This window comes from Euprymna scolopes, chromosome 42, assembly GCF_053919585.1.
Source record: "Euprymna scolopes isolate OS-2025 chromosome 42, ASM5391958v1, whole genome shotgun sequence".
NCBI lineage: Eukaryota > Metazoa > Mollusca > Cephalopoda > Sepiida > Sepiolidae > Euprymna > Euprymna scolopes.
Window position 1 is genome coordinate 23848863 of NC_136523.1, and position 27500 is coordinate 23876362.

A 27500-nucleotide genomic window follows, 5' to 3' on the forward strand; every position below is an offset into this window, starting at 1 on the left:
ACAAGTCAATTTCCAAGAAATTTGAGGTCCCTACAGCAACAGTACAGAGCATCATCAAAAAATTCCAGAGCCACCACACAACAAACAACTTGATAGGTAGAGGAAGGAAAAGGAAACTGTCTGCTAGAGCCACCAGGAATATTGTAAGAAGTGTTAATGCAAATCCAACCACCACTACTAAGGATATTTTAGAAAATCTGGAGTCTTCTGGCATAAAAATATCAAGGCAAACATTGCAAAGGACTCTGCATGAAAATGGTCTGAAAGGAAGGAGACCAAGAAGGACTCCATTGCACACCGGAAAACACCTTGCTGCACGTCTAAAGTTTGCTAGGACCCATGTGAATTCTCCAGAGTCCGTTTTCTCAAGTATTTTGTGGACTGACGAAACAAAAATTAAATTGTTTGGCCATATGGATGCTTCTTACGTTTGGAGGAAGAAAGGAGAAGCTTACAACCCAAAGAACACCATACCCACGGTGAAACATGGTGGTGGTAGCCTAATGTTTTGGGGCTCCTTTTCGGCTAGTGGTCCAGGTAGTTTGGTCAAGATAGATGGAACCATGAAGAAGCAGCAATATTTGGAGATACTCCAGAAAAACATTAGACAGGATGCGGAGAAGCTCCATTTAGGACCAAACTGGGTCCTTCAACAGGATAATGATCCAAAACATACTGCCAAAATAGTCAAGAAATGGTTTGAGGATAATCAAATTAATGTTTTGGAATGGCCTAGCCAGAGTCCAAAACCTCTGGCACATTGAAAACTGAGGTTAAAAAGCGGAAACCTAGAAATTTGAGGGATTTGGAGAACTACTGCATTGAAGAATGGTCAAAAATCAGTGTTGATGCTTGTAAAAACTTTGTTGATAAATATCCAAAACGGTTACAGGCAGTTATTAAGAATAAAGGGCATGCTATTGACTATTAGTAAGAGAGGTATGAATAATTTTGAACTAGTGCCATAATTGTTTTTCTTTGTATAATGTTTCAAACTTGCATAACTTATTTATTTGTTGAGTTTAAATTAAATACTTATGCTTGATTTATTGTTTGAAATCCCTTTAATATTGTCTACCTTCTGGTTTGAGCAATATTCTTATAGAAATCTCAAAGATCCAAGGGGTATGAATAATATCGGGCACAAGTGTATATATTTATATATATATAACTACTTATATATATATTTATATATATATATATAAGTAATTATATATATACATATATATATATATATAAGTAGCTTATATATATATAAGTAGTTATATATATATACATATATATATATATATAAGTAGTTATATATATATAAATATATATATAAGTAGTTATATATATATATAAGTAGTTATATATATAACTACTTATATATATAACTACTTATATATATAACTACTTATATATATAACTACTTAATTTACTCACATAAAATTAATATACGAAAGTATAGATTTATGCGTAAACTTTAAGTATTTACTTCAAAAGTGCTCAATACGTACGTAGAGCTAGTTAGTAATTTATAAAATATATATGGCGATTAAGCTACACTGAATATTCCGCGTTTCATCCACGCTAGGACTCTTCAGGCTTATGCGCGAATTCTGTGGTTGTTTATCGTTTTTATATGCTCCTCTTCTATTGAGATTTTAGTTAACCAATCAGCTTTCTAGTATCTAGATTGGCTAACTAAAATCTCAATAGAATAGGAGCATATAAAAACGATAAACAACCACAGAATTCGCGCATAAGCCTGAAGAGTCCTAGAGTGGATGAAACGCGGAATATTCAGTGTAGCTTAATCGCCATATATATTTTATAAATTACTATATATATATATATATATATATATATATATATATATATATATATATATATATATATATATAGTCATCCAATGCAGTACTGTTTCATTGTTTCATTAGTGCGGCTAGACAAGCAATTACCTCAAACTAGGATCGAAACCCGATCGCCGAAACAACAGTCGGAGCTTCTAACCGTTGTTAATTCACTGCCCGCATAGCAGCAGTCGAATAGCGCAATGGTTAGAAGCTCCGACTCTCGTTTGGGCGGTCGGGTTTCGATCCTGGATTGAGGTAGTTGCTTGTCTAGCCGTACTGATGAGCTGCGAAACAGTACTGTATGTGGATGACTATATATATGTATGTATATTTTGGCAGCGACAAAGTTATTCCGTTTTCCGATCTTTCTGGATATCTTTTCCATTTGCCAAGAAGTCTTTTTAAAAATACTAAATTCGATATCTTAACAACTGCACACGACGACTAAAATTACTAGAAGCCATACTTATATATATATATATATATATATATATATATATATATATATATATATATATATATATATAAACACTACAGCACTTTTTTAAACAAGATCTCATTTAACACCCAGGACATTTATACTAACAGTATTTAATAACTAAACTTTAATTTTCCATGGCTCATATTACTGATGAAACGATATTTATTGATTTTTACCAGTAATCAGATCATCACAACACGTGTATCTTTAAGTTTGTGAAAATATATGTGTACATATATACATGGATTTTTGCAGTAATCTGACCCCTTACTCCAACCAAAAATCTAAACCAGAAATTAAAAAATAATTGAAATTGGTAATTGTATCGAAATTGGGAATTAAACAGAATCGTGATCTCAAATAGTAGCCCCTTGGATCCAAATAGCAATATGTCTTGTTTGGGGTGAAAAAGAGTTTAAAAAACTATATCTCATATAATTTCATGTAGATGCATGAAATTATATGTATTAAAACTTATAAAACACATACATAGGCCACACAACACTCTTCCGATGACTAACCTATCATTTAGCTGACAATAGTGCCATAAAAGAACACTTAACATCTCTCGATAAAAACCTACAGTCGTCCGACATTAGAAATATCTTAACTAAAAATACTAAAATCTGATATCTTAACAACTGCACATGACGACTAAAATTACTAGAAGCCATACTTATCAAAAAAACTACAGCCTTTTTTAAACCGGATCTCATTTAACACCCAGGACATTTATACTAACAGTATTTAATAACTAACATGAAACTAAATTAAAATCGAAACTGAAAAAAAAAAAAAAAATAAATAAAAATAATTCATCTCCAACCCTCCTGCACCCACCTTTATAGCCAATTAAAAAAAATTATATATACACCAAGCCTCAAAGGAAAAGAAAAGAAAAAGAAAGCAACAACAATTTCTCCTGACGATAATCGGATGCACCGATAGAAAGCGCTTGAGAAAAATATGGCCGAAGAACAACATTTGGGCGCCATTCTATATAATATGCCTGCCGAAATTAAAAAGACCTCTCGGCAAATCGAAAGGATATATATATATATATATATATATATATATATATATATATATATATATATATATATATATATATATATATACTAGCAAAAGTACCCTCCGTGTACTGGGTTCAAAAACAGCCTACAGAAAATGGACTCTGATTTATAAAAGTATGATAGGTTATGAAAAGGAAGGGTTGTAAAGAGATAGCTTCGAATTTGGGGGGGTATCAAAACCAAAGCAAAATATGATGAAAGTAAAAATAAAATAGATAATCCCCATAATTTATTATACCATACCTGTTCACACTGAAACACTTATCACAATATTCTGTGGATCTATATTAAAAAACCTTGTTAAACTTTGTGACATATTTCCATTCTATAGAGGTCAGGCGCGAACGAACACCCCATAATTTTATTGTACCATATTTCTTCAAACTGAAACATAATTATCAAAGTATACTTACGCAGATAGATATGAAAAATCTTTATTAAAGTTTGTGCCTATTTCCATTCTATGGAGGCCAGGCGCGAACGCAGACCCTACAATTTTATTATACCATTCCTATTTAATTTAAAACATACTTATCTAAGTATTCTTACGTACATCTATATAAAAAACACTTGTAAACGTTTTCTTTTTAATTTTTAATTTTTTTTATTTCCATACTTTGTGGACCAGGCGCGAACGCAGATCCCACAGTTTTAATGAACCACCGTTCTGCCAGATCAAACATACCTATTCCTGTGTCTTGATACATCTTCTACCATTATATGTAATCAGTTTTTTAAACTAGTCAACCATGTAGGAACCTATTCGTGACCACACACACACACACACACACACACACACGCGCGCGCTTTCATGGGGAAAGAAAGTCTTTAAAAAAGAACCCTAAAGAAGCCATAAAAACCTTCACCATATGGACTAAAAAACACTCTTTGAAACTAACTTTGACCGGTCACAGTGAAACACTTACAGCTGGAGACAGAATGTCTAAACACTGAACACACGCATCGCACCAGTCACCACTATGAAAAACATATTTAATATCAGCGGAGGCATATCCACAAACTCCCATTTTAAAGAAAAACTTTTTACGAAAATATCTGAAGAGAGCACACCCTAAGCTCGAAACGCGTTATAAAAATATTTTAAAATAAAAATATGATGAAAACCTTTTAAAAAAAACCACAATTGTTGATGGCCACACTCTTTTAAATATACATTTTTTCTCTCGTTGGAACTACACAACCATCACTTTAAATATATATATATATATATATATATATATATATATATATATATATATATATATATATATATATATATATATATATAGATACTGGTAGCGAAATTGAATATTGAAATGGTCACATCTTTGGTTCAATGAGACGAAACTACATAATAATTCGCAGGCTTTCTGAACATTATAATACTATTCTATGGTTAAAATTTTATAAAAATTGGTAAAAAGAATCTACATTTTCAAACGAATAAAATATGCCCGAATTTATCTATATTTGTATATATAGTGTCCTGGCCAGCAGCTTTAGTTTTGCTGCCTGAGTTTTCTCCCTTGTAGCCTTACCAAGCTACTAATAATGAAGAATGATAAAACCTTGGAAAAACGCAGTTCTATTTTAGAATTGCACTAAAATAAAATAAATGTATACTAGAGACCGTTAAGTGGGGTTTTCTTAATCGCCAGAGATATATTTTTTGGGTGTAAATTTATTGAAATTAATTATTTCAAGTAATTAATAATTAATTAATTATTAATAAATAATAATAATCATTATCATCATTATCATCATCATCATCATCGCTCACGTTTAGCCTCGAAAGAAAATGGATACCCTCTGTAAGAGTAACTGCGCGTGTAATTATGAGGCAAGGGTCGCGCAATCTTCAACCACACCTTTCCTGAATCGGCACTGTTTGGGTCCAGTGGCAAGGAGAAGACCAGGACGACTGGAAGCAATGCCGGGATAAGCGGAAAGCACACACAACACCATGAAATTCCCAAATGTTCAACCATTTTTGTACTGACCAGGCTCAACGTTGCTTAAGTTCGGTGATCAAACGGGAAGTGGTGTGTTAACGTGAATTATGCTGAGGAATATATTCACTGAATATGGGTATTTTTTTCAGTAAGTTGTGAGATATTTTAACGTTGAATTTCAAGGGAAACTAATGATCTCTACTTAATTGTCATGTTACAGTAATGAATATATCCACAAATTACGAAAAACGATTAAGTAGATAAGAAATTGTTAAAGAAAACTTTTTTGGATGAAAATTAGCGAAAATAAAACGTTTGGCTTAGAAAAACGCTGGAGAGTTCCAAGGGGGAGTAAATGGCGTGTAACTAACGCCATTTTTTAAAAATATACAATGACAATAATAAATATGATTGTTTAAAAAAAATATACAATGACAATAATAAATATGATTTTTTAAAAATATACAATGACAATAATAAATATGATTTTTTTAAAATATACAATGACAATAATAAATATGATTTTTTAAAAAAATATACAATGACAATAATAAATATGATTTTTTTTACATATACAATGACAATAATAAATATGATTTTTAAAAAATATACAATGACAATAAAAAATATGATTTTTTTAAAATATACAATGACAATAATAAATATGATTTTTTTAAAAAATATACAACGACAATAATAAATATGATTTTTTAAAAATATACAATGACAATAATAAATATGAATTTTTTTTAAAAATATACAACGACAAATATAAATATGATTTTTTTAAAAATATACAATGACAATAATAAATATGATTTTTTTAAAATATACAATGACAATAATAAATATGATTTTTTAAAAATATACAATGACAATAATAAATATGATTTTTTTTAAATATACAATGACAATAATAAATATGATTTTTTTAAAATATACAATGACAATAATAAATATGATTTTTTTAAAATATACAACGACAATAATAAATATGATTTTTTTTAAATATACAATGACAATAATAAATATGATTTTTTTAAAAATATACAATGACAATAATAAATATGATTTTTTTAAAAAATTTACAACGACAATAATAAATATGATTTTTTTTTAAATATACAATGACAATAATAAATATGATTTTTTTAAAATATACAATGTCAATAAAAAATATGATTTTTTTAAAATAAACAATGACAATAATAAATATGATTTTTTTTAAAATATACAATGTCAATAATAAATATGATTTTTTTAAAATAAACAATGACAATAATAAATATGATTTTTTAAAATATACAATGACAATAATAAATATGATTTTTTAAAAATATACAATGACAATAATAAATATGATTTTTTAAAAAATATACAATCACAATAATAAATATGATTTAAAAAAATATACAATGACAATAATAAATATGCTTTTTTAAAATATACAATGACAATAATAAATATGATTTTTAAAAAAAATATACAATGACAATAATAAATATGATTTTTTTTAAATATACAATGACAATAATAAATATGATTTTTTAAAAAATATACAATGACAATAATAAATATGATTTTTTAAAATATACAATGACAATAATAAATATGATTTTTTAAAAAATATACAATGACAATAATAAATATGATTTTTTAAATATACAATGACAATAATAAATATGATTTTTTAAAATATACAATGACAATAATAAATATGATTTTTTTAAATATACAATGACAATAATAAATATGATTTTTTAAAAAATATACAATGACAATAATAAATATGATTTTTTAAAATATACAATGACAATAATAAATATGTTTTTTTTAAATATACGATGACAATAATAAATATGATTTGTTTAAAAATATACAATGACAATAATAAATATGATTTTTTTAAATATACAATGACAATAATAAATATGATTTGTTAAAAAAATATACAATGACAATAATAAATATGATTTTTTAAAATATACAATGACAATAATAAATATGATTTGTTTAAAAATATACAATGACCATAATAAATATGATTTTTTTTTACATATACAATGACAATAATAAATATGATTTTTAAAAAAATATACAATGACAATAATAAATATGATTTTTTAAAAAATATACAATGACAATAATAAATATGATTTAAAAAAAAAATATACAATGACAATAATAAATATGATTTTTTTAAAAAATATACAACGACAATAATAAATATGATGTTTTTTTAAATATACAATGACAATAATAAATATGATTTTTTTAAAATATACAATGACAATAATAAATATGATTATTTTAAAAAATATACAATGACAATAATAAATATGATTTTTTTAAAATATACAATGACAATAATAAATATGATTTTTTTAAAAATATACAATGACAATAATAAATATGATTTTTTTTTACATATACAATGACAATAATAAATATGATTTTTTTTAAAATATACAAAGACAATAATAAATATGATTTTTTAAAAAATATGCAATGACAATAATAAATATGATTTTTTAAAAAAATATACAATGACAATAATAAATATGATTTTTTAAAATATACAATGACAATAATAAATATGATTTTTTTAAAATATACAATGACAATAATAAATATGATTTTTTTTAATATACAATGACAATAATAAATATGATTTTTTTATACAATGACAATAATAAATATGATTTTTTTAAATATACAATGACAATATTAAATATGATTTTTTTAAAAAATATACAATGACAATAATAATATGATATTTTAAAAAAATATACAATGACAATAATAATATGATGTTTTTAAAAAATATACAATGACGATAATAAATATGATTTGTTTTTAAAATATACAATGACAATAATAAATATGATTTTTTTAAAAAAATATACAATCACAATAATAAATATTATTTTTTTAAAATATACAATGACAATAATAAATATGATTTTTTAAAAAAATATACAATGACAATAATAAATATGATGTTTTTAAAATATACAATGACAATAATAAATATGATTTTTTTTAAATATACAATGACAATAATAAATTTTTTTTAATATACAACGACAATAATAAACTCCAAGTCCGTGCATATGTCTGTCAGAGTCCTTACGGCAGAGTGGGAGATATCCAGGCTAGCGCACAAATACATGTGTTATTTTTTAAAATATACAATGACAATGATAAATATGATTTTTTTTAAATATACAATGACAATAATAAATATGATTTTTTAAAAATATACAATGACAATAATAAATATGATTTTTTAAAAAAATATACAATGACAATAATAAATATGATGTTTTTTTAAATATACAATGACAACAATAAATATGATTTTTTAAAAAATATACAATGACAATAATAAATATGATTTGTTTTTAAAATATACATTGACAATAATAAATATGATTTTTTAAAAAAAATATATAATCACAATATTAAATATTATTTTTTTAAAAATATACAATGACCATAATAAATATGATTTTTTAAAAAAATATACAATGACACTAATAAATATGATGTTTTTAAAATATACAATGATAATAATAAATATGATGTTTTTTTTAAATATACAATGACAATAATAAATATGAATTTTTTAAAATATACAATGACAATAATAAATCTGATTTAAAAAAAATATACAATGACAATAATAAATAGTATTTGTTTTTAAAATATACAATGACAATAATAAATATGATTTTTTTTAAATATACAATGACAATAATAAATATGATTTTTTTAAAAAATATACAATGACGATAATAAATATGATTTTTAAAAAAATATACAATGACAATAATAAATATGATTTTTTAAAATATACAATGACAATAATAAATATGATTTTTTTAAAAAATATACAATGACAATAATAAATATGATTTTTTAAAAAATATACAATGACAATAATAAATATGATTTTTAAAAAAAATATACAATGACAATAAAAAATATGATTTTTTTAAAATATACAATGACAATAATAAATATGATTTTTTAAAAAATATACAATGACAATAATAAATATGATTTTTTAAAAAATATACAATGACAATAATAAATATGATTTAAAAAAATATATACAATGACAATAATAAATATGATTTTTAAAAAAAATATACAATCACAATAATAAATATGATTTAAAAAAAATATACAATGACAATAATAAATATGATTTAAAAAAAATATACAATGACAATAATAAATATGATTTTAAAAAAAAATATACAATGACAATAATAAATATGATTTTTTTAAAATATACAATGACAATAATAAATATGATTTAAAAAAAAATATACAATGACAATAATAAATATGATTTAAAAAAATATATACAATGACAATAATAAATATGATTTTTAAAAAAAATATACAATCACAATAATAAATATGATTTTAAAAAAAAATATACAATCACAATAATAAATATGATTTAAAAAAAAATATACAATGACAATAATAAATACGATTTAAAAAAATATATACAATGACAATAATGAATATAATTTACTTGCATTGTTTTTAGCATAACTGAGTTACTTCCCGTGTTATCATTTCACGTGTTCCTCCCAAAATATGGCGACGGTTTTTTACAATAAAATTGAAAACTCATGTTTTTTTTTTAAATAATGCAGCAATATTGAAGTATTTCTGACATGTCAATTAAGTAGATATCATTGTTTTTAATTGAAATTAACACAAAACGTCATTAGATAGAATTGTTTTTTAATCGATTTTTTGTTTGTTTTCTGAAATTTTCTACCATACTGTAGTCGCACCTAAATATCTGCAATAGTTTCACACGCTATTTATCCCCCCCGAACTCTCCAGTGTTTTCTTTTCAGCCAAACATTTTATTTTCATTAATTTTCGTCAGAAAATGTTTTCGTTAATAATTTTTTTCTTACCGTATCGTTTTTCGTAATTTTTGGATTTTTCTATTACTGTAGCATGGCAAGGGAAACCAATGGTATCTACTTAATTAAATAGAGACTATTGGTTTACCTTGGAATTCAATATAAAACATTTCGGCTGATGGTCTACTTGTGATGCATGTCTGAAGCTCCGCATAACCTCTTGTTTAGCTCCTCCTTACCGAAACTCTAAAAAAAAAAATATGACGACAGTACAATCTAAAAATAAGCTTAAACCAGGATTAGGGACAAACAAATTCAACTTGCCTCCTCCCTTGAGGCTCTCATTCACAAATATCCGTGGGCTTAGAACTAACTTAGCTGATGTTGAAGCATTTCTCTTAACAAATACCCCGGATATCTTAGCACTAAGTGAGACTAACCTACACTCCTCCATTCCCTCTAACCACTTTAACATGCTTGGATATCTCCCACTCTGCCGTAAGGACTCTGACAGACATATGCACGGACTTGGAGTTTACATTCGTAATACCCTTCCCTTGACTAGAGAAACAAACCTAGAAACAGATGATCAAGCCTTTATGTGCTTTAGACTAAACGTGCAACACAGTATTAGCTACTATTATTTTCTCTACCGCTCTCCCTCGACTCAGGACTGCTCCATAATAAACAAAGTATCTGACAGCATAGACACGGCACTGTCCCTCGACACTAGCGCACAAATACATGTGTTTGGTGACTTTAATGTCCACCACAAAAACTGGCTTGGATTCTCTACTCACACAGATGCAGCGGGCAGCACAACCCATAGCTTCGCTATATCTCACTCCCTATCACAAATTGTTACGTTTCCAACCCGTTTCCCTGACCAGGAAGAACAACACGCATCACTTCTAGATCTGTTTTTGACCACAGTTCCCGATGTCTGCATAACGAAGGCCCACAGCCCACTCGGGAACGCTGATCATGCAGTGATAATGGTTGAAATCGCCCTAAACTCTAGACCCAAAACTGAAGAGCCAGTGCTCAAAACAACGAGATATTATAATAAGGCTGACTGGGAAGCCATCAGGGAACTAATTAGAGATGCTCCATGGAAAAATATTTTCTCTCTCCCTGCTGAACAATGTGCAAACGAGACCACTGACTGGTTCAAAACTGCAATCGAAGCGCATGTTCGCATGCGGAAATTTTATAGTAAGCCCCACTCTCCCCAATGGTTTACGTCGACTTGTGCAACTGCCATTACTCAAAAGCAGCATGCATACCGTAGGTTTAACCGACATAAGTCCAATTCAAACAGACTGAAGTATATAGAAGCTAGAAATAACGTTAAGAAAGAAATAGCGACAGCTAAGAGAGAATTTACAGAAACCACTAAAAAGCGCATCGAAGCACAAAAACTAGGAACTCGAGACTTCTGGAAAATCTACAACAGTGTAGTAAATAATGGGCAATCAACAATTCCCCCACTAACCAACAATCACGAGGTTGTCTCCTCAGCAACCGACAAGGCTAACATGCTTGCCAGTCGGTTTGCCTCGAACTCCACACTGGACCCTTCCAACCACCCCCTACCTGACTTTCCTATGCGGACAGACGCCACACTAGACGATCTGAAAACCACCCCTGCTCAGGTGCATGCTATCATAAAAAACCTTGACACCTCAAAAACATGTGGACCCGATCTTATCCCAGCTGTGCTATTAAAAAAGTGTTCAGCCGAAGTAGCTCCAGTTCTCTCCAAACTCTACAACAAATGTCTTAATGAAGCTTGCTTTCCGGGCTGTTGGAAAACTGCTTCTGTTGTACCAGTATTCAAGAATTCTGGCGAAAGGACAGACCCATCAAATTATCGCCCCATTAGCCTTCTCCCACTTTTTGCCAAAATATTTGAGACCATAATTAACCATGCTCTAGTCCATCATCTTACAGATGCTAAACTACTGACTGACAAACAATATGGATTTAGACAAGCCCGTTCCACAGCAGACATCCTCACTGTGATCTCTGAACGTATATACCATTCACTGGACAAAGCGGGGGAGGGCAGAGCGGTAGCTCTAGATATATCTAAGGCTTTTGACAGGGTATGGCATGAGGGTCTCCTCAGTAAAATCAGATCATACGGTATCACTGGTAGAATACTTAACATAATTAAATCCTTCTTAGATAAGAGAAAAATCCAGGTAGTCCTCGACGGTCGCACATCTAAACAATATGATATAAATGCGGGAGTGCCCCAGGGTTCTATCCTTGGACCTCTATTGTTCCTGATATTCATAAATGACCTCCCCGACAACATTGTCTCTGAGATGGGTATATATGCTGATGACACTACACTCTATGGCAGACACGACAGGAAGACGAATGAACACATTTCTAAAGAAATGGCAGAAGCACTAGAGGAAGACCTCCAATCTGTAGTGGAATGGGGACAAAAGTGGTCGGTCGCGTTCAATGCTGCCAAGACTAAACTAGTTTCATTCAATAATTACAAGAAACCCTCTCTACCACCCATAGCAATGGCCAACGACTCTTTATCTGAGAGTCCATCTTTCAAACTCCTTGGCCTAACGTTCACAGGAAACATGAGTTGGAACAATTACATTGAAGGCATTGCCAGGGCCGCTGCAAGAAAGGTAGGCTCTCTCTACCGTGCTAGAAAACTACTAACACCCGCAAGTATCCTGTACCTCTATAAGGCCACCATTCGCCCATGTATGGAGTATTGCTGCCACATCTGGGCTGGTGCATCTGCTACTAGTCTCTCGCTCCTTGACAAGGTTCAAAAGAGAGTCGCAAACCTGATAGGCCCTGAACTGGCATCTAAGCTTCAGCCTCTGTCCCATCGACGAAATGTTGCATCCCTCTGCCTTTTCTACAAGTATTTTAGTGGTGAATGCTCTGACGAACTGCAATCACTTGTGCCCCCACGACGCGAGCACCCTTGACAAACCCGACAGGCTACTAGATCCCACCCCCACACTGTAGAGATCCCTAGATGTAAAAGATCTTTTTACTCCAATAGTTTCTTCCCCAGAACCGCAAGACTCTGGAATTCCATTCCAGGTCCCTGCTTCCCCAACAATACTGACGTGCAGAAGTTCAAGTGTAACGTGAACCGACACCTTGCTGCCCAAATCCCTACATAGTACCCCAGTAGTTGTTTCCCCTGATAGTAGCCCCCTACACCAAAGTGGCAATTTGCCTTGTTTGGGGTGAAAATGTAATAAAAAAAAAAAAAAAGAAAAAAAAAATTTCGAATTTCGCAGTTATAGTGTAGTTGCACTATTTTTCCACCTTATCGTTTTTCGTAATTTTTGGATATATTCATCACTATTACATGACAATTATGTTTACGTTGAAATTCAATGTAAAAAATTAAAATTTCGCTATTATAGTGTAGTTGCACCGTTTTTTTTATTTTTTGTTTTAATCGATTTTTGTCGTTTTTCGAATTTCGTTCTTTATATTGCACCATATATTAAGTACCACAAGTCTAACTGGGATCCCTAATGACTTCATCAGTCCACAAAAGTTTTGAAGGAAAGGGAGGTAACTCTGAATGCCTTAATTTTTTACAGTTCATTTTGTCATTTCCACATCGTTTCTTACAATGTTCCCAAATGCTCATCTTTTCAGGTGGATTCATCTTCAACATAACGAGGGCGAATCATTTACAAACATACTCAGAATACAAGGACAAATGGGAACCGTACATCGCCAAAAAGGAAGAGGAACAAAAATGGAGAGAAATCTGCAGAACAATTTTCAAGAATTATTTCTTCGAGAAAGACGGGATCATGTACATCCACGAAGTTCTATAAAACGCCACCAATGCAAAATTGTAAAAAGATAAATAAATCTATATGATATTTCCTTTAGTTTTTTTTTGTCTGTCCTTTCAATCCATTTTTTTTTCTCAGAAACTACTGGACCGATCTGGCTGAAAATTTGTATCAACCTTTGTTATGATAAGGTGCAAAAAACAAAACAACAACAAAAAAAGAAAACTAAGTACAGGGTGTTCAAAAAGTCTTGGGCACATTTTGACATTGGATATCTCGAGAATTATACTATGGATATAAAAACGCATCTAGTCTATTCAGAAATTTTGTAATCTCAAGTTTTAGTTTTTCATGGAATGTTCAAAGATTGGTCACACAGCACATATTAAGCCGATAGTCTAATTATTTCCAAACACGTTCCAGCATTGCGTTGTCAGTGGTTAAAACAGCTTCTGTTATTCGGGCTTTTAGCTCATCCACGTCCATAGGAGTGGAATTCATATAGACCAGTATTTTAAAAAATCTCAAAAAATCTCAAAAAAAAAAAAAAAAAAAAAGCGGATAGTCGAATTATTGCCAAACACGTCCTAGCATTGCGTTGTAACCACATCTGAAATTAAGAGGTGCACCCTTTTCTTAGCTAGACATAAGCACTAATCCGTTATGAATTTACCATGCCATCTCACATTGGACTTTCTCTCTGATGGCTGGTTTCCGAATTTTTTGCGAAATGCTCGTTGAACAATTGTCCAAGATTCAGTTTTTGCATCAATCTTTGGTATGATAACGTACAACAAACTAAATACAGGGTGTTCCAGAAGTCTTTGGAACATTTTGACATTGAATATCTCGAGAATTATTGTAGATGTTATTTGTTTTTGTGTTGCGATACTTTTTTATATTTATACGAAATGCGAGTTGGGAATGATTTTTCCTTTAACCAATTTGGTACCCCCAAATGGGTAACGTCATATGTATTATTTTTCAAATATAATTATCCACTGACATGTGTTTCGTTGTCTACGACTCATCAGAGTGGCGGAGTCTAGCATGATTCGAAATCGGGACCCCATGGTAAGAAGCGTAACCCCCTACCCCCTAGGATATATCGCACGAATGTATGTATCGCGTTTTTTTATGTAGATGTTATTTGTTTTTGTTTTTGTTCAATTATGTATTCGAAAGTGCATTTTTAAGGATATAAAAATGCATCTTGTATATTCGGAAAGCTTGTAATCTCAAGTTTTTAATGGAATGTCCAAAGATGTTCAATGTCAGCAGGATTCGTCACACGACACACATTAAGCCGATAGTCCGATTCTTGCCAAACACGTCCCAGCATTGCGTTGTCAACCACATCTGAAATTAAGGGGTGTCCCGTTCTCTTAGCTTCACATAAGCACACATCCGCCATGAATTTACCAAACCATCTCACTATGCACTTTCTCTCTGATGGCTGTTTTCCGATTTTTTTTGCGAAATGCACGTTGAACAAGTGTCCAGGATTCAGTTTTTGCAAACTCAAGCGCACAAAACGCCTTTTCTGGTTGAGTGAACGTCATTACTGGATCTGACTCCCCCCCCAAATCTTATCTTGATGCATTCAGCTTTAAAATGGCACCATTTCATCTTGCTACCATTCATAGTAAAACAGATTTGAGGGCTTGAAATGTGTCCAAGACGTTTGGAACAGCCTGTATAAAAGGAACTTAGTTTCTGTGTCTATGTATATGTGTGTTTATGCGTCTGTGAGTTCGTTCCCTATGGACTTGAAAACGGTTGGGTCGATTTTTATGAAAATTTACACGAAGGTACTTTATAAACATAATAAAATAAAACAAACAAACAAACAAACAACAACAAAACAAATTGTAGGATGCGAGCTCATTTTCTTTTTGCGAAATGCACGTTGAACAAGTGTCCATAATTCAGTTTTTGCAAATTCAAGCACACAAAAACACATTTTCTGGTTGCGTGAATGCCATTACTGGATCTGAAATGAAATGAAACAAAAAAAAAAAAAACCCAAAAAACAAAAAACAAAAAAAAACAAAACAAAAAAAACAAAAAAAAAAACAAACAAACAAACAAACAAACAAACAAAAACAAAAAACAAAAACAAAACAAAAACAAAAAAAACCCCAAAACAACAAAAAACCCAAAAACCAACAACCCCCCCCAAATAGCAAAATGACAAAAAACTTAATGTATTTAGCTTTAAAATGGCAACACTTTCATATTACTACCATTCATATTTAAGAAGATTTGAGGACTTGAAATCAACCCAAGACTTTTGGAACACCCTGTATTTTGGTATCCATTAGATGCACAGTTAAGGATTAATAGAGTTTAGTAGTTAATGTAAAAATAAGTTCAGATTAAACCATATTTAACCATCAATTTAACATAAAACTCTCATTTTTAGTCAATGGGATATAACTTTTGCCTATTTTTAACTGGCTGAAAAGTCAAAGAAATACACATTTTCTTGGGTAAAATCACTAAATCAAGGCATGAGTATCTTTTTTTCTTTTTTTTTTTGTTAAATATTATACAGGTGGTCACTAAGCGGGAAATTTGTCAAACGGTAATATATTTTTACAAAAGCGATGAATTGTTTTTCTTTTCTTTTTTTTCAGTTTTTGCAAATTCAAGCACACAAAAACACATTTTCTGGTTGCGTGAACGCCATTACTGGATCTGAAATAAAATGAAACAAACAAACAACCCCCCCCCCCAAAAAAAAACCCTCAAAAAATACCCCCCCCAAAAAAAAACAACAAAAACCCCAAAACAAACAAACAAAACAAAACAAAAAAAATAGAAAAATGACAAAAATACATTTAACTTTCATATTACTACCATTCATATTTAAGAAGATTTGAGGACTTGAAATCTACCCAAGACTTTTGGAACACCCTGTATTTTGGTATCCATTAGATGCACAGTTAAGGATTAATAGAGTTTAGTAGTTAATGTAAAAATAAGTTCAGATTAAACCATATTTAACCATCAATTTAACATAAAACTCTCATTTTTAGTCAATGGGATATAACTTTTGCCTATTTTTAACTGGCTGAAAAGTCAAAGAAATACACATTTTCTTGGGTAAAATCACTAAATCAAGGCATGAGTATCTTTTTTTCTTTTTTTTTTTGTTAAATATTATACAGGTGGTCACTAAGCGGGAAATTTGTCAAACGGTAATATATTTTTACAAAAGCGATGAATTGTTTTTCTTTTCTTTTTTTTCAGTTTTTGCAAATTCAAGCACACAAAAACACATTTTCTGGTTGCGTGAACGCCATTACTGGATCTGAAATAAAATGAAACAAACAAACCCCCCCCCCAAAAAAAAAAACCCTCAAAAAATACCCCCCCCCCAAAAAAAACAACAAAAACCCCAAAACAAACAAACAAAACAAAACAAAAAAAATAGAAAAATGACAAAAATACATTTAACTTTCATATTACTACCATTCATATTTAAGAAGATTTGAGGACTTGAAATCTACCCAAGACTTTTGGAACACCCTGTATTTTGGTATCCATTAGATGCACAGTTAAGGATTAATAGAGTTTAGTAGTTAATGTAAAAATAAGTTCAGATTAAACCACATTTAACCATCAATTTAACATAAAACTCTCATTTTTAGTCAATGGGATATAACTTTTGCCCATTTTTAACGGGATAAAGAAGTCCAGGAAATACACATTTTCTTGGGCAAAAATCAATAAATCAAAGCATGAGTTTATTACGATAAAAACTGCTGTGTAAGCATTAATATTTTCTTTTTGCTAAATATTATTATATTAGGTGCTTCTTCAGATTGGCACTTGTGGCGGCATTTAAATTGAAAGAAAATGCAGAAATGTCTCTATGATGTAAGTACGAGTCACAGGACGAAGATGAAATATTCCAAAAATTACGTAATTTGATCAAATAATTTTCTTTTATTAATCCTTGGGCTACGATGGTATTTTTACACACATTGCAGTAAGGTGCAAAAAAGAATTCCATAGTCCCTGAAGGCACCATCGTTGCAGTTGTTTGTAATAGAAAACTATACAAAAAATAACAGCCAACGTAGCCTAAGGGTTAGGATTAGGGTTAGGGTTAGGGTTAAAGAAAATCCAATTTTACTCTATTTCGAGGAGGGTGAAAAAAGCGTCATATTACAATCAACGAATCAGTTGACAGGGGCAGACAACCGTCATGCAGATGGAAACTGTCAAAATTATCACTGATTACCTCCCCTTATTATATTCTTTAGAAGAACATGGCCTCGTCTGTCACTTTAGAAAAGTAAAAAAGACGGCAAATTTCTTTTTATGTAATAAATAAATAAATAAACGTTATTATTTTTTGTGATTTTTGGAATATGCAAGATGCATATGGTCTATTCAGAAAGCTTGTAATCTCAAGTTTTTCATGGAATGTTCTGAGATGTTCAATATGAGCACCATTGGTCACATGACACACATCAAGCCGATAGTCCAATGCTTACCAAAAGTGTTCCAGCATTGAGTTGTTGCAAAAGTTGCAACATCTGTTATTCGGGTTTTTAGCTCATTCATGTTTAAATGGGAGGCATATAGACCAGTTCTTTCACAAAAAAAAAAAAAGGTTCGCAGTGTGAGATATTTTTTTTGGGAAATGCACGTTGAACAAGCAGATGTGAGGACTTGAAATATACCGAGTACTTTTGGTTGGTTGCTTGTTTTACGGCATATCAACCCTTTCAAGTGCAACGTGAACCAACATCTTGCTGCCCAAATCCCTACATAGTACCCCAGTAGTTGTTGCCCCTGATAGTAGCTCCCTACACCAAAGTAGCAATGTGCCTTGTTTGGGGTGAAAATGTAATAAAAAAAATAAATAAATAAAAATAAAAAAAACTTCATCTAATTCAATTCAGTTTTATTTAATGATACTTTAAAAATTGTCCATCAGTGCAATTTTGCTATTATAAATTTTGCTGTGTTCACTTTTCACACCTGAAAAATGGAGGCCGAAATTGAATTAGAAATAATTGTACTTTTACTTCCTATTGTCTTCTCATACTAGGTTGGTTAGTTGGTTATTTTTGTTTTACGGCATATCAACCCTTTTCAGGTTACTTAATGCCGAATCCGGTGATTTTGAAAATTTTTTAATAGAATATATTTGTTTTTTGCAAGTAAGTTTCTATTTAACCCATAGTTGGGACCCTAACAGGTACTACCACTCCGGGTCAGAGTGGACCTGGGAGCAATGGCAATTAAAGGGTGGCTCCAAACTCCCCAGAGCATGCAAGCTGAGACCTCACCATCGGATATAGTTTAAGGTCATATCCTGGACCCCCATTGAGGGACTTTTACCAAGAGTAAAGACAAACAAACAAACAAACAAACAAACAAACAAACAAACAAGCAAATAGACGGGTATATATATATATATATATATATATATATGGTAGTAAGTTGTAAAAATATATATGGCAATTAAGCTTGACGAATTCTCATGAGAATGAAACGCGGAATATTCTGTCTATCTTAATTGCCATATATATTCTAATAACGTATTACCTAGCTCTACCTATGTATTGAGCACTGTTGAAGTAAATACTGAAAATTTACGCATAAAATTATATTTTCATATATTAATTTATTTGATAAAATTAAGTAGCCATATATATATATATATATATATATATATATATATATATATATATATATATATATATATATAAGTAAGTGGTTGTTTGCTTGAAGCATTGCTGGTAAAGGAATATAAACGCCAAAAGCAATGCGGAAAGGACCGGAATCACATGAGTAAAGAAAAGAAAAACAAACAAATAAACGGGTACGTTTGAGAAGAAAAATGTCTGACTGTTTATTTATCTATCATTCCTCACCTCGTTGTATAATTATTTTGCAACCTGTTATTTTTCGCCATCTTGAATATACTTTTGTTTTCTTCCTGTTTTACTTTAAATCCATAATCCTGGATCCTTTTGAATACTTGGTTTACATGAGCTTTGTGTTGTTCTTTGCTAGCGCTTTTCGTCCAGGTACCCTACTGCGAAATCCAACCCATTTAACATAATGTCCATAATTTGCTGAAAAATCGCAGGGGCGACTTTGACCCCAAAAGGAAGTCTGTTAAACTTGTACAATCCCTTATAGCAGCTTTGAATCCCTTATAGCAGCTTTGAACACTCTTCATCGACTGGAACTGCGTATCCAAATATCTGTTGAAATGACGAAGGTGTTCTGCCGTAAAGATTTTACGAATCTTTATTTCAATCACTTTTGGTGATTCTCTGCAGTGATGGTCGTTTCGATTCCTTGTCGCCAATCTGTTGCGTCGTGGAACAACAGTGAAAATAAGAACAATCAAGTCGAGGTTCAGTTAAGGAACAAATGTATTAACAATAATGTACAAAGATAGAAAAACGTGTATATCTGCTGGGCACTCGGCTAGCAGTTGAAGTGTAGTCGCATCTCTCTCACCGGTGTTGGAATTACTAGCGCTATTTATAGTACTAATGAGTGCAAATTCCTCTGTTCAAGGAAGGCAGGTATAACAATTTCTAACTCGATTTTAACTTGAAAAATTTCCTTGTATAATTATATTTAACAAAAACAACCAAAATTTTTGAATGCCTTCGCAGAATTTTTTTTGTTGAAAATCTTGCAGGGAGGTGTCGACATTCTCTTACACTCAGCGCCTACAATTCTCAAATTAGTCACCTATCTGGTATTCCCAAATTAGTTACCCATCTGGTGCTGACCAGTTCCAACGTTGCTTAACATCGCTGATCTAACGAGAATCGATTTATCAACGTGATAATGCCGTATAAATATGTGAATAGGTGAAGTTAATCCATATGGCCCAAATTGACGGCCATTTTGGATAATTTGTTATTCTTTAATTTATGCTTACGTATTTAAAGCGTTTATTTTTTCAATATAAAATGTGTGTTTCTCAATACAAACCGTGTATTTCTAAATAGATTTTAACTCGGAAATATTCCTCATATAATAATATTTAACAATATTAAAAAAAAAAAAAATCCTACACTGAATTTTTTCTCGCTATAAATTCACGGTATAATTTAGTGCCTATTTTGTTGGTTTCAACTTCCGGTCATGGCATTTGCTTTATTTATTGAGAATATATTTATTATTAATACAGTACTGACTTTTTTTTAATAGTATATATTAATATATATATGTATATGTACATATTACGTTGAGAAGAACATTCTTGCGGAATTTTTAATTTTGATTTACAAATAATTTATTTTCAAAATAAGTTTTCGTTATAAATTATTTACTTTAAATATCATTTAAAAGATCGTTTTTCGCTTTATCTAATCGTTTTAATGACACTCATGTTAAAACAATTATGTCTTCTTTTCAAAACGTTGAATGTAAAATGGAAACAAAAGCAAATTCGCACAATTTGCGATCAATAAATTTTTGTTTGAGCCGAGATATGTTCATCTGTATTTAAGTTAAAAATCGCAAGAACTTTCTTGTCAACCTGATAGTTAAGATCTCTGATATTTAGGAAAGTGCTTAACTATTTGTTGCGTTGTGTCGAAATGTAAATCGTGTAATGAGTTCTTATTATCGTCTTGTGATATGATTGTATGCGACTGTATATATGTGTGTACGAAGTGCCTTCAACAAGGTTCCAGACTTTTTTTTCGTATGGGCACCTTTACTGATAATACACACATGAAACTCTAGTCCCCCTTCAAAGTAATCTCCTCCAGCTGTAATGCGATTGCTGTACCCTCCAAACAACTTCTGGAAGGCCCCAGGGAAGTCCTCTTGTGTGAGCTTGTCAATGGCCCCCATTACAGCCTCTTTCATCTCCTCAATTATCTGATAACGATAGCCTTTAGGGGTTTTCCTTGAGCTTAGGGCATAACAAAAAGTCATAGGACGCAAGAGCTTTAATATTGGGAGGTTGAGGAACTGTCTTGATGCCCATCCTTGTCAAAGAGTCCGTGACAAAGACGGAGTTGTAGATTGATGTATGCACGCAAATCTTCCGCATCCTCAGTCCCATCGCGAATAATTGTGTATACACTTCCCACACTGACATCAAACTGTCCATTTATTGTCTCTATAGACACACGACGGTCCTTATTCATAAAATTCTTTATTTGGCCAATCAACCTTGGTGTTCTAACTTCCTTACTCCTCCTACACCTCTCATTATCCCTCATAGATTCCATTGCCTTCATTGAATCTCTTATGCCACTCATAAACTGATGCTTGATTCATGCAAGGTCGTCCAAAAGCATTCCATACGTTTCTGTGGCAAGCTTCAAACAGAATTTTATTGCATATTGTTCATTTAAAGTGTAATCAAGTCACGATACCTGTTTTGGAAATTTACCAGCTGTGACAATGAGGCTTTAGTAGGGTGTATTACAATTCCTCTCGTCGCTGCTCATTCGAACCTGAACTCATGAACGTCATAAAATGTATAGCAATAACATACTGAATTTTCAAGACTCTACGACAATCTTAAATGCTTGTACAAAAAAATCTGGAAACTTATTGAAGGCACTCCTTATATGCATTTTCTTTTTTTTTTACACAGTGGTCACCACTTATCAAGGCCCGGAAGCCACTCAGGGATAAGGGTTATTGCAAGTACATTACGTTAGTGTGGAGATTTGATGAAGTGTTTACTTAAGGGGGCGGTTCATTAGGAATTTGTTAACGTTGGACTTGAAGACATCCAAGTTGTAGTCCGGTGGGAAGCAGGCAGACGGAACAGAGCTCCACAGGTGTGCAGTTCTAAGAAAGAAGCTTTGTTCATTGAATTCACGTTTTGATTTAGGCACAGATAAAGAGATGGGGGAAATTTTTCACAGTGGATTCAGCTAGACGGGTGTTTTTCGTGAAAGATTGGCGAGGGGGGACCAGAGATTGGAGTTCAGACGAGCACCTGCCATGGAAATAACGATAAAACAAGGATAGGCTCGCAAAGTCTTTTCTGTGGGAGAGAGGTTGCAGGGTAGAGAAAAGGGCATCCCCCACTAAGCCACGAAGTCTATTTTGTATTCTGTCAAGGCAGGATAGGCTGTTTTTAGCAGCTCCTGCCCAGATGTGGCAGCAGTATTCCATCCTTGGACGTACTTGGCTTTTATATAGATAGAGAATTGCATCAGTAGTGAGATATCTTCTGGAGCGGTAGAAGGATTCCACCATCTTTCCAGCGACCTTGGCAACAGACTTGATGTACGTGTTCCATTTCAGATCAGGAGTAAAGGTCAAACCCAGACATATTGAAAAATGTGCAGTAAATAAGCTGTTTCGTTTCAATGATATCAAGTAGTGATTCAAGCACCTGTTGCTTTGTCTTTCGTCTGTAATATACATATACAGTATTTCAAAATATTCTGTTGTGTTATTGATTTAAATAACAGTAAGCTATTTCGTTTCAATGAATTCAAGTAGGGATTAGACCCTCAATTACTGTGTCTGAGGTCTTTCGTATGTAGTATATATACAGTTTTTTTTCAACAGTATTCCATCCTTGGACGTACTTGGCTTTTATATCTTTGTATCTATGATCTATTTCTTCCCAAACAAGGCACAGTACCACTTTGATGTAAGGGGCTACTATCGGTGACATAAGTGGCAGGGATACTATGTAGGGAGTTGAGCAGCGAGATGTATTTTCACATTACATTTGAGCTTCTGCATGTCAATACAGTTTGGAGAGCAGAATTCCGAAAGGCAGTTCCAAAGTCTAACAGTTATGCGGAAGAAACTATTAGAGTAGAAGGCTTTCTTACATCTAGGGATATCTACTGTGTAGGGGTGGGATTTTGCCGCTTTCGATTTTAGCTGATGGCATCTTAGTAATCTAATTTTTTGTTATAAATAATTTTATCAGAATTCTTAATAAGTTTTGGTTTCGGTATCGATTATAGCTGCAGAAACTAAAGTTATATATATATATATATATATATATATATATATATATATATATATATATATATATATGATGATTGCAACGTCTTGTCAGACGAGTGCCACTCCCTCAGAAACTTAAATCCATGAGCCCAAAAATGACGTTTTTTTTAGTCCTACCGGTGAATTCACACGCTCAAGCAGGCATGACACTGAAGACGGTCATTGAGATCAATTATTACATGCTTCCAGCATTTCAAGCTTCCACACGTCACAACTTTTCCATCGCCACAGGACCATTTTTATAGACAAATGCATTCAGGAGTATCTATACACAGATGATGTCACAGAGTCTTAGCTTTGTACGACAGCTAAGTTTCTCTCTCGGTTCAAAATGTTGAGATCCAGCAACAAGCAAGAGTAAAATAGTCAGCAACAAGTAAAACTGCAGACCAGCTTAATGCGGGTATTGGTCTCCCGCTTCATGGTTTTTTGAAATCAGAGATTTGCTTCTTCTAGAAATGTTGCCTTCACCTCGGCTTACAGGAATCCTCTCCAGCCCAACACACACACACACACACACACACACACACACACACACACACACACACACACACACACACACACAAATATACACGGTGCTAGTTGGCCATTAAACCCGAAAAAGTGTTCATTCGCACTTTGGAAGGTCTTGTTTTTAATCCTTCAGGGAGACTAGCCTCCTCACCAAACAAGTCTGGTGGGGGTACCAGTTTAGTCGCCGGTGATTCGACCATGAGGCAGGTACTACTGGGTTACATAGTACCAGTAGCATATGACATGACCTGACATATATATATATATATATATATATATAATATTTAAAGTTAATTTATAAAGTTTAAATTTTAATATTCAAAGTTGATTTATATGTATGTATACATATATATATATATATATATATATATATATATATATATATATATATAAACAACTTTAAATATTTTTAAATAGAATAATTAAAGCGAGTCTGTTACAGCAAACAATTACTAACATCGAGCTAATTATTAAAACGGAATTTCTTTAAAATACTCATTGAATGTAGATTTCTTTTGAAGAAATAGTATATATAGAATTCATGCTGGAATAAAGTTGCTTATAAGTCGATTCGTGAAACATGTTAATTAACGAGTGAACAAAAAACAAATAGACAAGAATACGACTTTACGCAAGGATGTCCGGACGGTTCACAAAGTTTGGCAAGTGGGGGTCATAGATTGGAGTTCGGTCGAGCACTTGCCATAAAAATCATGATGGAGCAGAGACAGACTCGCGACGTCTCTTCTGTGGGGGAAAGAGGTTGCAGGAAAAAGAAAAGGACATCACCTAAGTTTTTAAACCTCTTTTGAACACTATCAAGGCAGGAATGAGCATGTTGAGTAGCTCCTGCCCAAATGTGGCAACAGTGCTCCATTTTAGAGCGCACCTGACTCTTATGCAGATAAAGGATTGCGTCGGCAGTGAGATACTTACTGGAGGCCGTCCGGCGTTGCCCGGTTATAAATACGCATAAATATTATAGTTTAATTATTGCGGATTTCTTATTTATTATAAACAGAAATACCGTAGGTATTAAACGTTACGATAAATTACTTAAAGGTCCTGGATATGACCTTAAATTATATCCGATGGTCCCAGGTCCACTCTTACCCGTAGTGGTAGTACCTGTTAGGGTCCCAACTATGGGTTAAATAGATAGCGACTTAAAAAACAAATATATTCTATTAAAAAATTGTTCTTCAAAATCACTGGATTCGGCATTAAATAACCTGAAAAGGGTTGATATTCCGTAAAACAAAAACAAACGACCAACTAACCAACCGGACGGTTCACAAACTTTTGATTATGAAAATAATTAACTGACCGAAACATTATCATGGCTGTGGAGCACCATTAATTTTTTTTTTTTTTTTTACTGAAGTTCACTCCTAACAAGGTATATCGCCACTTGGACGTAAGAGCCTACTGTTTGAGACCATGTCTAGAAAAGATTAACAAAATGTGGTTTACGTTACATTTAAACTTCTGCATATCAGTACAATCAGGGAAGCAGGTAGACGGAAGGGAATTTCATAGCCTAGCTGTTCGAAGGAAGAAACCATTAGAGTAGAAAGCCTTCTGGAATTTAGGAACTTCAACAGTGAAGAGGCGTGATTTTGTTGCTAAGCGGGGTTGTCGGGGATATGTACGTCGAGGGGGCACAAGTGTAAAGAGTTCATCAGAGCACATTCCGTTAAAATACTTGTAAAACAGGTACAGAGGTACGACATTGCGGCGATGGGACAGGAGTCGGAGCTTAGTTGACAAAGTGCTTTTTTGAATATAATTAAATGTCATGGAAAAATGAGGAAACTTGTTACCAAGACTTGAGGTTATTATCAGCGAGTTAACTTTGATGATGACCTGTGTGAGAACTCCTAGTGAGTACAAAGAATATTGGAATCAAAGGGAAGAATAAGACTATAGAACGGACGGTGATGATGAAAGCAGCTGAAATCTGAAAAAATCCTAGAATGCGGAAACCAATGTGTGTACGAAGTGCCTTCAATAAGGTTTCAGGATTTGTTTTTCGTATGGGCACTTTCACTGATAATACACACATGAAACTCTAGTCCCCCTTCAAAGTAATCTCCTCCAGCTGCAATGCCCTTGCTGTACCGTCCAAACAACTTCTGGAAGGCCAAAGGGAAGTGCTCTTCTATGAGTTTGTCAATGACCCTCATTACAGCCTCTTTCATCTCCTCAATTGTATGATAACGATAGCCTATTGCGAACGTTAATCCGCCACAGATCGCAATAGAAATGTCGCAAAAAACATAGAAAGTACACCACTGCATGATCCCAAAGGAACTGAAACTGTAAGAAATTTTATAAAATCTGTTCCTTCTCAAAATAATGCAAAATAATCGTGAAAAATTGAGAATGATGGTAAAACCTAGGAGCGAGAGCACTAGTCACTGGAATGACGTGAAATCTTGAGGTAGGCTTGTTGTCACTGACATTTGCGAGAATACCAACCGCCGTCGCCTGCGAAAACTCAATGATTAACGGCTGTTGCGATAGTGCAAAATCCGAGGGTCATTCCAAAAGTAACGATTGCGATAAAGGTGTCTTTTTCCGCTTTAGGACTACTTTATGCTGATGATGCTGATCTTGTGTCTCATTCGGTTGGTTGGTTGGTTGTTTTTGTTTTACGGCATATCAACCCTTTTCAGGTTATTTAATGCCGAATCCAAAGATTCGGAAGAAAATTTTTTTAATAGAATATATTTGTTGTTTTCAAGTCAGTTTCTATTTAACCCATAGTTGGGACCCTAACAGGTACTACCACTCCGGGTCACAGTGTACCTGGGAGCAATGGCAATTAAAGGGTGGCTTCACACTCTCCAAAGCCCGAAAGCTGGGGCCTCACCACTGGATATAGTTTAAGGTTATATCCAGGACCGTCTCATTCGGAGCGCGAGATGCAAAATATAGTGAATT

The 27500-nt window shown here is 32.2% G+C and overlaps 1 protein-coding gene across 1 annotated transcript in view; it reads left to right on the top strand.

Moving 5' to 3' along the window:
• LOC145266967 (methyltransferase-like protein 27) overlaps positions 1-14147 on the top strand; it is a 75106-nt gene extending 60959 nt beyond the window's left edge. The window contains exon 5 of the mRNA XM_080122806.1: positions 13906-14147. Coding sequence (XP_079978932.1) covers positions 13906-14090 — 185 coding nt within the window. The 3' untranslated portion in view covers positions 14091-14147. The remainder of the gene's footprint in view (positions 1-13905) is intronic.
• The last annotated feature ends 13353 nt before the right edge of the window (positions 14148-27500 follow it).